This window comes from Loxodonta africana, chromosome 22 (genome assembly GCF_030014295.1).
Source record: "Loxodonta africana isolate mLoxAfr1 chromosome 22, mLoxAfr1.hap2, whole genome shotgun sequence".
Classification (NCBI taxonomy): domain Eukaryota; kingdom Metazoa; phylum Chordata; class Mammalia; order Proboscidea; family Elephantidae; genus Loxodonta; species Loxodonta africana.
Window position 1 is genome coordinate 40,291,132 of NC_087363.1, and position 12,798 is coordinate 40,303,929.

At 40.9% G+C, this 12,798-nt stretch overlaps 1 protein-coding gene across 6 annotated transcripts in view; it reads left to right on the forward strand.

Annotated features, from left to right (window-relative positions):
- The window catches only part of TAMM41 (TAM41 mitochondrial translocator assembly and maintenance homolog), a 63,007-nt gene that overhangs the window by 42,884 nt on the left and 7,325 nt on the right, over positions 1-12,798 (forward strand). For 3 of the 6 annotated variants that reach the window (XM_064274872.1, XM_003409752.4, XM_064274876.1), the window contains 2 exons: positions 4,657-4,822; positions 6,090-6,152. The exons of 1 other annotated variant lie outside the window; for it this stretch is intronic. In XM_064274872.1, coding sequence (XP_064130942.1) covers positions 4,657-4,822; positions 6,090-6,152 — 229 coding nt within the window. Of the gene's footprint in view, positions 1-4,656; positions 4,823-6,089; positions 6,153-12,798 lie in introns of those variants that run through there. 2 more of the 6 variants (XM_023547904.2, XM_064274874.1) reach the window with 2 other exon arrangements.

Consider the following 12,798-nt stretch of genomic DNA (forward strand, 5'->3'; position numbering starts at 1 on the left):
GGTTAACAACCCCACAACATGTCAACACTCTCCCTTCTTAACCTTGGGTTACCTTTTACCAAGTTTCCTGTCCCCTCCTGCCTTCTAGTCCTTGCCCCTGGGCTGGACATGGGTGTGCATATGTCTCGTTTTGTTTTATGGGCCTGTCCAGCCTTTGGCTAAAGAGTGAACCTCAGGAGTGACTTCATTACTGAGCTGAAAGGGTGTCTGGGGGCCATATTCTTGGGGTTGCTCTAGTCTCTGTCAGGCCAGGAAGTCTGGTCTCTCTTTTAGAGTGAGAATTTTGTTCTACATTTTTCTCCACCTCTGTCTGGGATCCTCTCTTATGATCCCTGTCAGAGCAGTTAGTGGTAGTAGCCGAGCACCATCTAGTAGTACTGGACTCAGTCTTGTAGAGGCCATGGTAGATGTGGCCCATTAGTCCTTTGGACTAATCTTTCCCTTGTATCTTTAGTTTTCTTCATTCTTCCTTGCTCCCGAAGGGGTGAGTCCAATGGAGTATCCTAGATGGTTGCTCACAGGCTTTTAAGACCCCAGATGGTACTCACCGAAGTAGAATGTAGAACCTTTTCTTCGTGAACTGTGCTATGCCAGTTGAGCTAAATGTTCCCCAAGACCATGGTCCCCACAGCCACCCCAGCAATTCAGTCTCTTACGGAGTTTGGATGTGTCTATGAAGCTTCCATGACCTTGCCTTGTACAAGTTTTGCTGGCTTCCCCAATATTGTGTACTATCTTATCCTTCACCAAAGACTTTGTCTATTTAGTGTTTTTCCATCCCCACCCCACCCCCCTCATAACCATCAAAGATTGTTTTCTTTTTGTGTGTAAACCCTTTCATGAGTTTTTACAATATTTTTACAATATTTTTACAATATTTGTCCTTTTGTGATTGACTTATTTCACTCAGGACAATGCTGTCCAGATTTATCCATGTTATGAGATGGTTCACAAATTCATTGTTGTTCTTTATTGTTGTGTGTGTACGTACCACAGTTTGTTTATCCCTCCATTTGTTGATGGGCATCTAGGTTGTTTCCGCTTTTTTGCTATTGTGAACAATGCTGCAGTGAATATAGGTGTTCAAATGTCTGTTAGTATGATGATGCTTATTTCTCTAGGATATATTGCTAGGAGTGGGATTGCTGGATCATACGGTATTTCAATTTCTAGCTTTCTAAGGAAGTGCCATATCTTTTTCCAAAATGGTTGTACCATTTTGCACTCCCATCTGCAGTGTGTAAGAGTTCCCGTCTCCCCACAGCCTGTACAACATTTGTTATTTCCTGTTTTTCTTGATTCATGCCCGTAATGCTAGGGCACGATGGTGTCTCATTGTGGTTTTGATTTGCATTTCTCTAATGACTAGTGATCACAAGCATTTCCTCATGTGTCTGTTGGCCGTTTGAATGTCTTCTTTGGTGAAGTGTCTGTTCATTTTCTTTGCCCATTTTTTAATTGGATTATTTGTCATTTTGTTGTAAGGTGTTGGATTTTCTTGTAGATTTTAGAGATTAGACCTTTGTCTGATTTATAATCACCAAAAGTTTTTCCTAGTCCGTAGGTTCTCTTTTAACTCTTCTGGTGAAGTCTTCTGATGAGCATAAGTGTTTAATTTATAGACGGTCCCAGTTATCTAGCTTATCTTCTGGAGTTTGTGTGTTGTTGGTTGTGATTTATATCCTGTTAATGCCATGTATTAGGACCTCTAGCATTGATTCTATTTTTTCTTCTATGAGCTTTGTAGTTTTTGGCTTTATGTTTAGGTCTTTGGTCCATTTTGAATTAGTGTTTGTACATGGTGTGAGGTGTCGGTCCTGTTTCACTTTTTGGCAGACGGACATCCAGTTTTGCCAGCACCATTTGTTAAAGACTGTGGTTTCCCCATTTGATGGACTTTTGGCCCTTGTCGAAGATGAAGTGACTGTAGGTAGCTGGATTTACACCTGGGTTCTCAGTTATGGTTGGTTGGCCAGGTAGCTGTCTTCCAAATTTCCTGGCATAGATGATCACTTCCAGTGCTGCATCTGATTTTGGAGAAACATCTCAATTGATATTCAGTCAGTTACCAGAGGCTTGTTTATTGCCAATACCTTCAGTGCAGCTTGGACTTCTTCCTTCAGGACCATAGGTTCCTGATCATATCTTACCTCCTGAAATGGTTGAATGCCGATCGATTCTTTTTGGTATTGTGACTCTATTTATTCCTTCCATCTTCTGTGGATTCTTCCTGCGTCATTTAATATTTTCCCTGTAGAATCCTTCAGTATTGCAACTCGAGGCTTGATTTTTTTCTTTAGTTCTTTCAGCTTGAGAAATGCTGAGCATGTTCTTCCTTTTTGGTGTTCTATCCCCAGGCCTTTGCACACGTCATCATAATACTTAGTCTTCTTGAGTCGTCCTTTAAAATCTGTTCAGCTCTTTTACGTCATCATTTTTTCCTTTTGTTTTAGCTACTCAACGTTCAAGAGCAAGTTTCAGAGTCTCTTCTGATGTCCATTTAGGTCTTTTCTTTCTCTTCTGTCTTTTTAATGACCTCTTGGTTTCTTCATGTATGATGTCCTTGGTGTTGTTCCACAACTTGTCTGGTCTTTGGTCAGTAGCGTTTAACACGTCAAATCTATTCTTGAGATGGTCTCTAAGTTCAGGTGGGATATACTCAAGGTCGTACTTTGGCTCTCGTGGACTTGTTCTAATTTTCTTCAGTTTCATCTTGAAAATGAGTAATTGACGGTCTGATCCGAAGTCAGCCCCTGGCCTTGTTCTGACTGATGATATTGAGATTTTCCATCGTCTGTTTGCACAGATGTAGTTGATTTGATTCCTGTGTATTCCATCTGGTGAGGTCCATGTATATAGCCACCATTTATGTTGGTGAAAAAAGGTATTTGCAATGAAGAAGTTGTTAGTCTTGCAAAATTCAGTCATGCAATCACTGGCATCATTTCTATCACCAAGACCATTTTTTCCTGCTACCAATCCTTCTTTGTTTCTACCTTTCGCATTCTAATCACCAGTAATTATCAGTGCATCTTGACTGCATGTTTGATCAATTTCAGACTACAGAAGTTGGTAAAAATCTTCAGTTTCTTTATCTTTGGCCTTAAGTTGGTGCGTAAATTTAAATAATAGTTGTATTAACTGGTATTCCTTGAAGGCATATGGATATTATCCTATCAGTGACACCACTGTACTTCAGGATGGATCTTGAAATGTTCTTTTTGATGATGAATGCAGTGCCATTCCTCTTTTAAGTTATTGTTCCTGGCATAGTAGACCATATGATTGTCTGATTCAAAATGACCAATACCAGTCCATTTCAGCTGACTAATGCTTAGGATATTGATGTTTATGCATTTCATTTAATTTTTGATAATTTCCAATTTTCCTAGATTAGTACTTCTTACATTCCAGGTTTCTATTATTAATGGTTGTTTGTAGCTGTTTCTTCTCATTTTGAGTTGTGCCACATCAGCAAATGAAGGTCCTGAAAGCTTGACTCCATCCATGTCATTAAGGCCAACTTTACTTTGAAGAGGCAGCTCTTCCCTAGTTGCATTTTGAGTGCCTTCCAACCTGAGGGTCTCATCTTTCAGCATTATATCAGACAGTGTTCTGCTGCTATTCATAAGGTTTTCACTGGGTAATGCTTTTCAGAAGTAGGCCGCTGCATCCCTCTTCCTAGTCTGTCTTAGTCTGGAAGCTCAGCTGAAACCTGTCCTCCATGGGTGACCCTGCTGGTATTTGAATACTGGTGGCATAGCTTCCAGCATCACAGCAACACACAAGCCCCCACAGTATGGCAAACTGAAGACATGTGGAGGAATTCTACGTAGTCAAATATTAGACTGGAAGTCAGGGAAGCAGAGCTCTGGCCTCAGCTCTGTGGCTAACTTGATTCAAAGGTTTCCAAGGAAAGTCTGATGCACATTTTTATGTCTGTTTTATTTCTGGATTTATCTTTCACCTTGATGCATTTTTGAATACCTTGAGAACAGAAAGCACTGTTGCAGCTTGCCCCCATTTAACAAATAATGACAACTTAAGTTTTAATTGACTTTTAATTGAATCCCTTATTCAACTAACATTTTTGAGTACCTCTTATGACCAGGGGATTAAAAAGTGAACAAGATTAGTCTTTGTCATCAATTTATTCCTACAGTTTGTGACGTACAGCATAGTATATAAAAGATCGCAGAGGCAGGAGACAGAAAATCCCATGCCACTCTCTCTCATTGACTACGATCCTGGGCAAGTTACTCAGTTTCCCCATCTTTAAAATGGGAGGAATAATTTGAGTACCTCGATTTGATGAGGCCTCAGTGCATGTTAGCTACAGCCCAACTTCCTTTCACTGCTGGGTTTAAGACAAATAGAGATTTTAAATGTCAGAAATTGATCTTGAAAGTGGCTTCTATTCTTTTCTCGTGTAGAAATGAAATACTATAGAAAAAGCCTCGTCTTTTTTGAAGGGATTGAGAATCCGGAACCCTTACACGTTCAGCTTTAGGAGAGAGTGTCTCCTTACCAGGCTGCCGAGTCCAGGGCGTGGGGACATCTATGTTCATGTGATTTTAAAGAGAAGCCATCGTGTCTTTGGATATTTACAGAATTTAAAGCACTTTCCATAGACGTCATCTTTTTTTTTTTCTTCAGCTAGATAAAAGCCCAGAAGGACAATTCACTCAGCTAATGGCACTGCCCAAAACCTTACAGCAACGAATAAATCATATTATGGACCCTCCTGGAAAAAACAGAGATGTGGAAGAAACTTTATTACAACTCGCTAACGATCCTGACTGTTCAGAGGTGGTGCGCTTAGGTATGCTTCCAAATTTGCTGGCTGTGGGTAAAAGCAAACTTTGAGATTGAGACTCGTGTTTGTTCTTTCTTGCTCTCAAGATCAAGAGATTTCCTCTAAGAAGAAAACCCTAACAATCTAGGGTTTTTCAGATCTAAATTTTCGCTTGTTTGAAGTAGAGTAGAAATACTTCTACTTTTAGGCTCCTGGATCCTAAATCACTGTCAAAAGGGGGAAACAATGTTTCTTTTGGTTCTAAGAACATAACTTCTAGAAGTTACTTAAAAGACATATCTGTATTCTTCATGGTGGTCTGAGAAGGAAGGAGACTGGTGAGGCTTTTAGTGTTTTTATAACGTTGAGGACACAGCTTTCTTCCACCGTTGCCAATCTGATGTGTCTCATACTGTGTTCAGCAGGTGCCCTCTGCCACAGCCCATGTCCCACAGCCTTATCCCCAGGGCCTTCTAATGTTTTTCAAAAAATCTGAACCTTCCCGTCAGAGACCCACTTCCCTTTGAGGTGTTAAAGGTGATTATGAGGTCAGTCAGTAAAGAAACAATTATGAAATTGGAGATGACTCCCTCCCTCAGATGAGTGCATTCACCTGTTTTCATCCAGTAAATATTTACTGAGCTCCTCTAGGGCCAAGCCACTGGGCGAGAGGCAATTACAGGAATGATACTGAACATTAAACCACAGCTGAACATCAGCTGTAATGTACAGGCACCCCTCTCACCATCTCCTGGACTGGCCCCAGATTTTCAGGGCAAATATTTAGGTAACCAGGTACCTATCCTGAAGATAAATCTGTGGGAGACATGTTGGTTTGTTTTAGTTTCAACGTGCTCCTGTTAAAAGTGTCATGTCCGCTGCCTTTTGGAGGACATGAAAGACTTGTTGCTCTTCACTGAGGAATTCTGTGTGTATGTTTTCAGAATGAAAGTTTCTCTCAGAGGCAAAAATGTGTTTTTTATTTGTTTATATCTTGGAATTGAGAACCAGCAGCCTTGAACAGTCTTAAAGTAATAAGGTGGCCTGTGAGGGTGACCTGCCCCCCACCCTGGGTTTCCAAGTGAGGAGGCCTAGGGTGTTCGGTCAGGGACCGTGCAGCTCAAGCCTCCTGACTCCCACTCCTGGTGCCCTTGTCTCTGTCACTCTGTGACACCAGGACAGAGAGAGATTTGCCGGCTTTGCGGGATTGCTGTTAAGAACGTCTTGTTCCGGGTTTAACAGGGAGGATGGCTAACAGCTGCTTTTGGGTGTCTTTTTCATTTTCTTCTCCCAGGCCTTTCAGCAATCGTGAGACCTTCCAGTATGAGACAGAGCACCAAGGGCATTTTTACTGCTGGTAAGAACTTGAGATAGCCCATGCTTAGTGTACCTACTGGTTTCAGCGGCTTCAGCCTGCCCGGGTAAAATGTAAAGCTTTATCTGCATACTCTGAGCACTCGTGAAATGCTGAATCTTGGTGGTCATAAACTGGGATATTACAGCATGTGAGGTGAACAGCGGTGTCATTTGGAGACTAAAAAACTCAAACCACTTGAAGTACTCTTGGAAGGCTTTGTTGTTGTTGTTAGTTGCCGTCGAGTGGATTCCTACTCCTGGCAACCCCACGGGTACAGAGTAGACTGCTCAACAGGGTTTTTTTTCTGAGGTGGCAGGCCTTTTTCCAAGGTGTGTCTGCGTGGGTTTGAACTGTTAACCTTTCAGCAAGTAGTCAGCACTTAACTGTTTATGCCACACAGGAACTTCGCTGGAACGCTTTACTGCCCCTCTGACATTTCTGAATAAATCCTGGCATGCAGAGTTTTTCCCTGATATTTTTATACTTATCAGTTCCATTTTCACATAGTGGCAAAAACAGCAGCATCTGACTCCCCTTCCCCTGTTCCCCCCTCTTCAGAGACAACTGCTTCCAACCCTCTTAGTTGATTATTGTAGTTTTTACTGCCATTTCTCTGAACAGTAAACTTATATTGCTACTTCTCTGTTTTTCCATTTTAGACATCATCTATTGACTTCTTACTATGGAAAATTAGATTTCCACTCTCTCACTCACCCTCACCACATGTACTCACCCCTCCCATCCCTCTATAGTGTATTGTAATATGTTGTATTATAATTTTGTATTGTACAACTACGTACAGTAAAACCTGAAAAGCCAGAACCTGTGTAAGGCGGAAACCTGTCAGAAAAGGAAAATTCAAATATTTTCCACTAAAACGAGTGATAGAAAAGTGGTTAAGACTGCACCCTGTGAAAGGCGGAAAACTTGCAAGACCTGAAAAAAGTCGAGTTCCAGCTCTTTCACAAGTTTCCCTGTCATATTTTAGTTTTGGTTAAGTCAGTATCCAGTATTGGCATTATTATGATCGTGCTGATGTGATCCATTGAAGCAGGGTGGTTCAGTGATAGAATTCTCAGTTCCCAAGCACGAGGCCCCGGTTGGATTCCTGGCCAGTGCGCCTCACGTGCAGCCACCACCCGTCTGTCAGTGGTGCTTGCATGTTGCCATGGTGGTGAACGGTTTCAGGAGAGCTTCCAGACTAAGACAGACTAGGGAGAAAGGCCAGACAATCTGCTCCTGAAAATCAGCCAGTGAAAAAATCCTATGGATCACAACGATTCAATCCCCAGCAGATCATGTGGGGGGCTAGTGCAGGACTGGACAGTGCTCAGTTTCATTGTATATGAGGTCACCACGAGTCAAGGGCTGACTACACGGCAGCTGACAACAACAATGTGATATATAGGGGGCCATGTAGGAGACTTCTCTTTTCCTGCACAACTTTGTTTTCCCACAGAGGTTGTCTTCACCTCTCTCCTGTGTTATATCCCGTTTCCTGCATCTCGTGTCTTTCACTTTCTTGGTGTACACTCTCATTTTGGAGAAGCACATCATCCAGTAATTTCCTGAGAAGGAGAGTGCATGGGAGGTAAATTTGGAGACCATGCATGTCTGAAAATATCTCTAGTCTACCCTCATATCATTGGTTCTTATGCTGGGTATAGATCAGGAATCATTTTCCTTTAGAATTCACGTCTAGGATTGCTGTCAATGTCCAAAACCTCGCTGATTCTTAATCCTTTGTGTATGTTCTTTCTTTCTAGAAGCTTTTAGGCCTTCTGTCTTTCCCCAGAGTTCTGAAATTACTCATGATGTGCCTTGATGGGAGTCTCTTTCCATCTGTTTTACTGGAGACTCATTGCCCTTTCAGTTTAAAACTCGTATTGTTCAATCTGGGAAATTTTCTTATATTATTTCTTTGATATCTTCCCATCTGTTTCTCTGTTCTTTTTCTGGAACTCTTTTATTCAGACATTGGAATTCCTAGAATGATCCTTTGGTTTTCTTTATTTTGTCTCCTATTTTTAATCTCTGTGTCCTTTTGATCTTTTTTCTGGGAGATTTTCTCAACTTTAGCTGCCAACCCTTCTATTGAGTTTTTGGTTTCTGCTATTACATTTTTTATTTCCAGGGGCTCTTCTTTTTTGTTCTCAAGTGTTCTCTGAATGTTTCTTTTTTATTTCATAGCACCCTATTCTTGTTTAGGGGTAAAATAGCCTCTCTTATTCCTAACTATATGAAGGGTATTTTTTAGAAGTTGTCATCTCCCTTCATGGTCTCTGTTTCTTTTTTCTTTTCCCTGAAGTGTGTGTGTGTGTTGTTTGTTTTGGTTGGTTGGTTTCCTTTTTTTTTTTAAGCATGTCACCACTGTCCTCAAATGTACCTGGTGTTCAGTATTACAGAGACCCTCTGTTATACCATCTCCAGAGAATTAACCTCCAGTTATCTCTTCGAGGATGTACAGTTAACCTTCCTGCTAAGAGTGGCCCGGGCAGAGAATTTGTGGGTAACTACTTCTTAGGCAGACTTTCAACTCATACCCTTCTTTCCAGGCCCACCTTCACCTCAGCTTCCAAAGGTGCCAGGGCACACTGATACCTGAGCCTTTGGGGAGCTCTGCCGGGTAAACCGGGCCACGTCTTGGCTTTCTCCTCTCCTGGCTTAGAATTTGGTTTCCCTAAGTGCACTAATAAGCCTTGGTTGGGTGGTGGTGAAACCGCTCTGCTTCTAACCAGAAGGTTGGTGGTTCAAACCCACCAGCCGTTCCGCAAGAGAAATATATGACTGTCTGCTTCCATAAAGATTTACAGCTTTCAAAACCCTATGGGGCAGTTCTGCCCTGTCCTATAGGGTTGCTTCGAGTTGGAATCAACTCAACGGCATTCAGTTTGGTTTAAGTGCACTAAGTCAGTTTCATCTATTTAGTATCCAGCATCTAAAATTTATATGCTATTTTATGTCCTTGTTGACTTATAGCTTTTTAAAAATCCTTTTGCAGTCATTTTGTCAAGTTTGGAGACTTAGTAAAATATACTGTATGCATTCAATCAATCGTCTTTGCTGGCTTTATTTTTCTTTTGTGCTTTATTCCTCAAAGATACATGAATGCATTCTGTCATTGCTAAATGTCAGTAGTTGAGTTGTGGTTGACATATTCTGTTTTTTTTTTTTTTTTAGGGTATGCATTTCTAAGCCACATACTGTTTTACTTATATGGCTGTTTTGAAATATTCTTTATGATTCTGTCATCTTTTTACCCTTGGTCTTAGCCAAAAGACTGAGAAGCGATTCTGTCTTCTTTCTCATTAATTTTTTTTTCTGGCACCCTGTGAGCTATATGAATTGAAAAACATGACCTCTTAGAAGGAAAATAAAGAAACACTCAAACTTAGATGTGTAGCATCTTCTATAAATCACAGACAGTTGGGTTTAAGTATTTGAGCAAATCTTTCTGCATAGGGGCATCTCTTTGACAACAAAGGTTAGACTAATCCCTGTTGTCTTTCTAACTCAAGAAATTATCTTCTGATATTTGTCAAATAATTTTTAAAGTTCTTTGAATTTATAATTACATTTTTTTTTTTTTTTTCTTCTTAGGGAATTTATTAGGAGTACCTTGGGATGGGACACTCTGATAAGCTTATTTTGATATATATTTTTTTACCTTTGCAGACAGTCTTGGTGCCCAGGTTTTTAGGCTTATGGCTTTTCCTAAATATCTTCATCTGTTCCATGCCAGATAATTTGTATCTACCCAGCTATAAAGGTGACGCACAGTTATTGTGGAGGTCTTTCTACCCACCAACATTCTAAATGTTTGCACACCTTATTGCAGTATCTGTTCATATCCTTTGGTCCTGTAATTTCACTATTAGTAAATGAAGTATTTCAAACATACAGGAAAGTGTAATTCCATTTCTAGAATTTATCCTAAAAAAAAAATCAGTGATGCTGATAGTGATTTGTGTATAAAAGATACATTTCGTCCCAGCATTATTTATGTTAATGAGAAATTGGTACAAATACCAACTTTTACAATAGGAGTTTGATTAAATTAAATATGATAATTCAGTTTGAAGCTGTGCTGTGATAAAAGCTTTAAATGAAATCTAAATCAGACCTAAAATATTTTAGGTGAAAATGAGAAAACCATCCACTTTTCCCAAATGTGTCTTCTTTTAGAAATCCTCATCCATGGCCTGCTTTGCTTTTTTGGTGCAGCAAATCAGGGAAGCCGTTTAGCATGTGGCTAAGAGTGGGATCTGGCATCAGACAGACCTGCCTTCAAGTCCTGATTCTAGCACTCACTAGCTGTTGAAACCTTGGGCAAGTTACTTACCCTTTTTGAAGCCTCATCTTTAAAATGGGACCACTAATAGTTCCTACTTCATATGGCTGTTGCCAGGCATGAGATCACTGACATAAAGCACTTGGCAAGTGGTAAAAGGTCAACAAACATCAAGATTCCCCTCTCCCAGCTCCACCAAATGCATGATACTGGGAGGAAAGGCAGTAGGAATAGAAGCATCCAGTTCTCTGCACAGGCAATACTGACTCCAACTTGAAAAGTCTCATGCCCGCCCTCTCAGGTACTAGGACATTAGTCAAAACATCCTTTGTGCCCCCTTTTCAGCCCCTTTCCCCTCGCTCTCTTTCTCCCAGAGGTAACCCCTATTCTGAAGTTGGCACATTTCTTACCTGTTCATGTTTTCATACTTTACTTGATTTTCATACTCCATAAACAACACAGTATAAAGGGGTTTGTGTGTGTGTGTTTAAATAACTGAATGGTATCATACTGCATTTATCATTCTTCTGCTGGCTTTTTATACTCCGTGCTGTTTTGTGGTTTATGTTAAGTGTAGATCAAGCCCACTGATTTTAACTGCTGTGTGGTATTCTGTCATATTAACATACTACAGTTGATTCACGCAACCCTCTGTTGGTAGACAGTGGTTTGTGCCTGACTTTTCAGTATTACAGAGGTGCTGCACTGAACACTCCTCTCGTTTTTTTAAATAAAAAAGGGGCATGTTTCACAATGTGTTTTTTATTGTGCTTTAGCTGAAAGTTTACAACTCAAGTTAATTTCTCATACAAAAATTTATACACATATTGTTTTGTGACATTAGTTGCCATCCCTATAATGTGACAGCACACTCCCCGTTCCTACCCTGGGTTTCTTGTGTCCATTCAGTAAGCTCCTGTCCCTTCCTGCCTTCTCACCCTGCCTTCAGACGGGAGCCACTACCCATTTGGTCTTGTGTGTCTGATTGAACTAAGAAGCACACTCCTGATGAATATTATTTTATGTTTTATACGCCAGTCTAATCTTTGTCCAAAGAGTGGGCTTTGAGAATAGTTTTAGTTCTGGGTTAAAGAGTGTCTAGTGTCAGTAAGACCATTAAGTCTACTCTTTTTACATGAATTTGAGTTCTGACCTACACTTTTCTCCCACTCCATCCAGGACCCTCTGTTGTGTTCCCTGTCAGGGTGGTCGTTGGTGGTAGCCAGGTACCATCTAGTTCTTCTGGTCTCAGGCTGATGGAGTCTCTGGTTTGTGTGGATCTTTGGTCTCTTGGGCTACTATTTTTCTTGTGTCTTTGGTGTACTCAACACTCTTCTACACGTCTCCTGTGCACTTGCTGGGCACTTTCTCTTGGGGAGATACTTAGGAATGAAATAGAGTATCTGCATCCCGAGCTTTATTAGATATTGCCACATTGCCCTCTGAAGTGCTTATATTCATTTATAGTCCCACCAAGATTGTATTTCTCCCCATCCTTCCCAGCACTTGCTATCCTCAAATAACTGGCATTTCTAGCTCTGTCTCTTTTCATGTAACCATCTCTAAAGCATCTCTCCTGTGTTAGCAACTCTGGATGCAAAAGTGAACACAGCACCATCCTACCTTCAAAGAGCTCGTAATATAGAAGAGATAACAGACATGTAAATAGAGTTTTGCAGTACATGGGGAGTAAATGGCACGGAAGTAGCCCAAGAAGGGGAGTGGCCTTTCAGTCTGATTCTGACTGTTGGGTTTCAGGGTGCCAAGGAGGTGCTATGGTCACACCTCTCTCCATCCCACAGCCCAGCTGCTTGGAAACTCATCCAGACATCTTGGTCCCAAGGACACAGTGCTGCACTTCTGAATCTTCGCAAAGATGCAGTAAACATTCGGTAGCACATGGGCCAAGTACTGTTCAGCCAAAGATTTTCCTACCACTCCAGGGTGCGTAGCTCTGCATTTCCAATTAAGATATATACTTACTCTGTGTTCCCACTGGCTTATCCTGGCAAGATGACGATGTGGCACTTGTGTCGGTGTGGGTGGTTCAGGCTATTAGTCTGTTTTGCATGATTGCAGCTCCCTTGCCGTGATCCTCCTCGGGTGAGACACAACCATTTGCTTATTTTGATTTTTGTCTTGCAGTGCTATAAGGAATTATTAGAGTTATTGTTAGTGTTTTTTTTAGTTTTGATAATGATGGTGTTATGGCTTTTTTTTTTTTAAAGATTCCTTTTATTTCAGAGATAGATGCTAAAATATTTACGGATGAAATGAGATGATTGGGATTTGCTTCAGAATAATACGTGGGGGAGGGCAGTGGGTAAGGGGGAGATGAAACAAGATTGGCTGTGA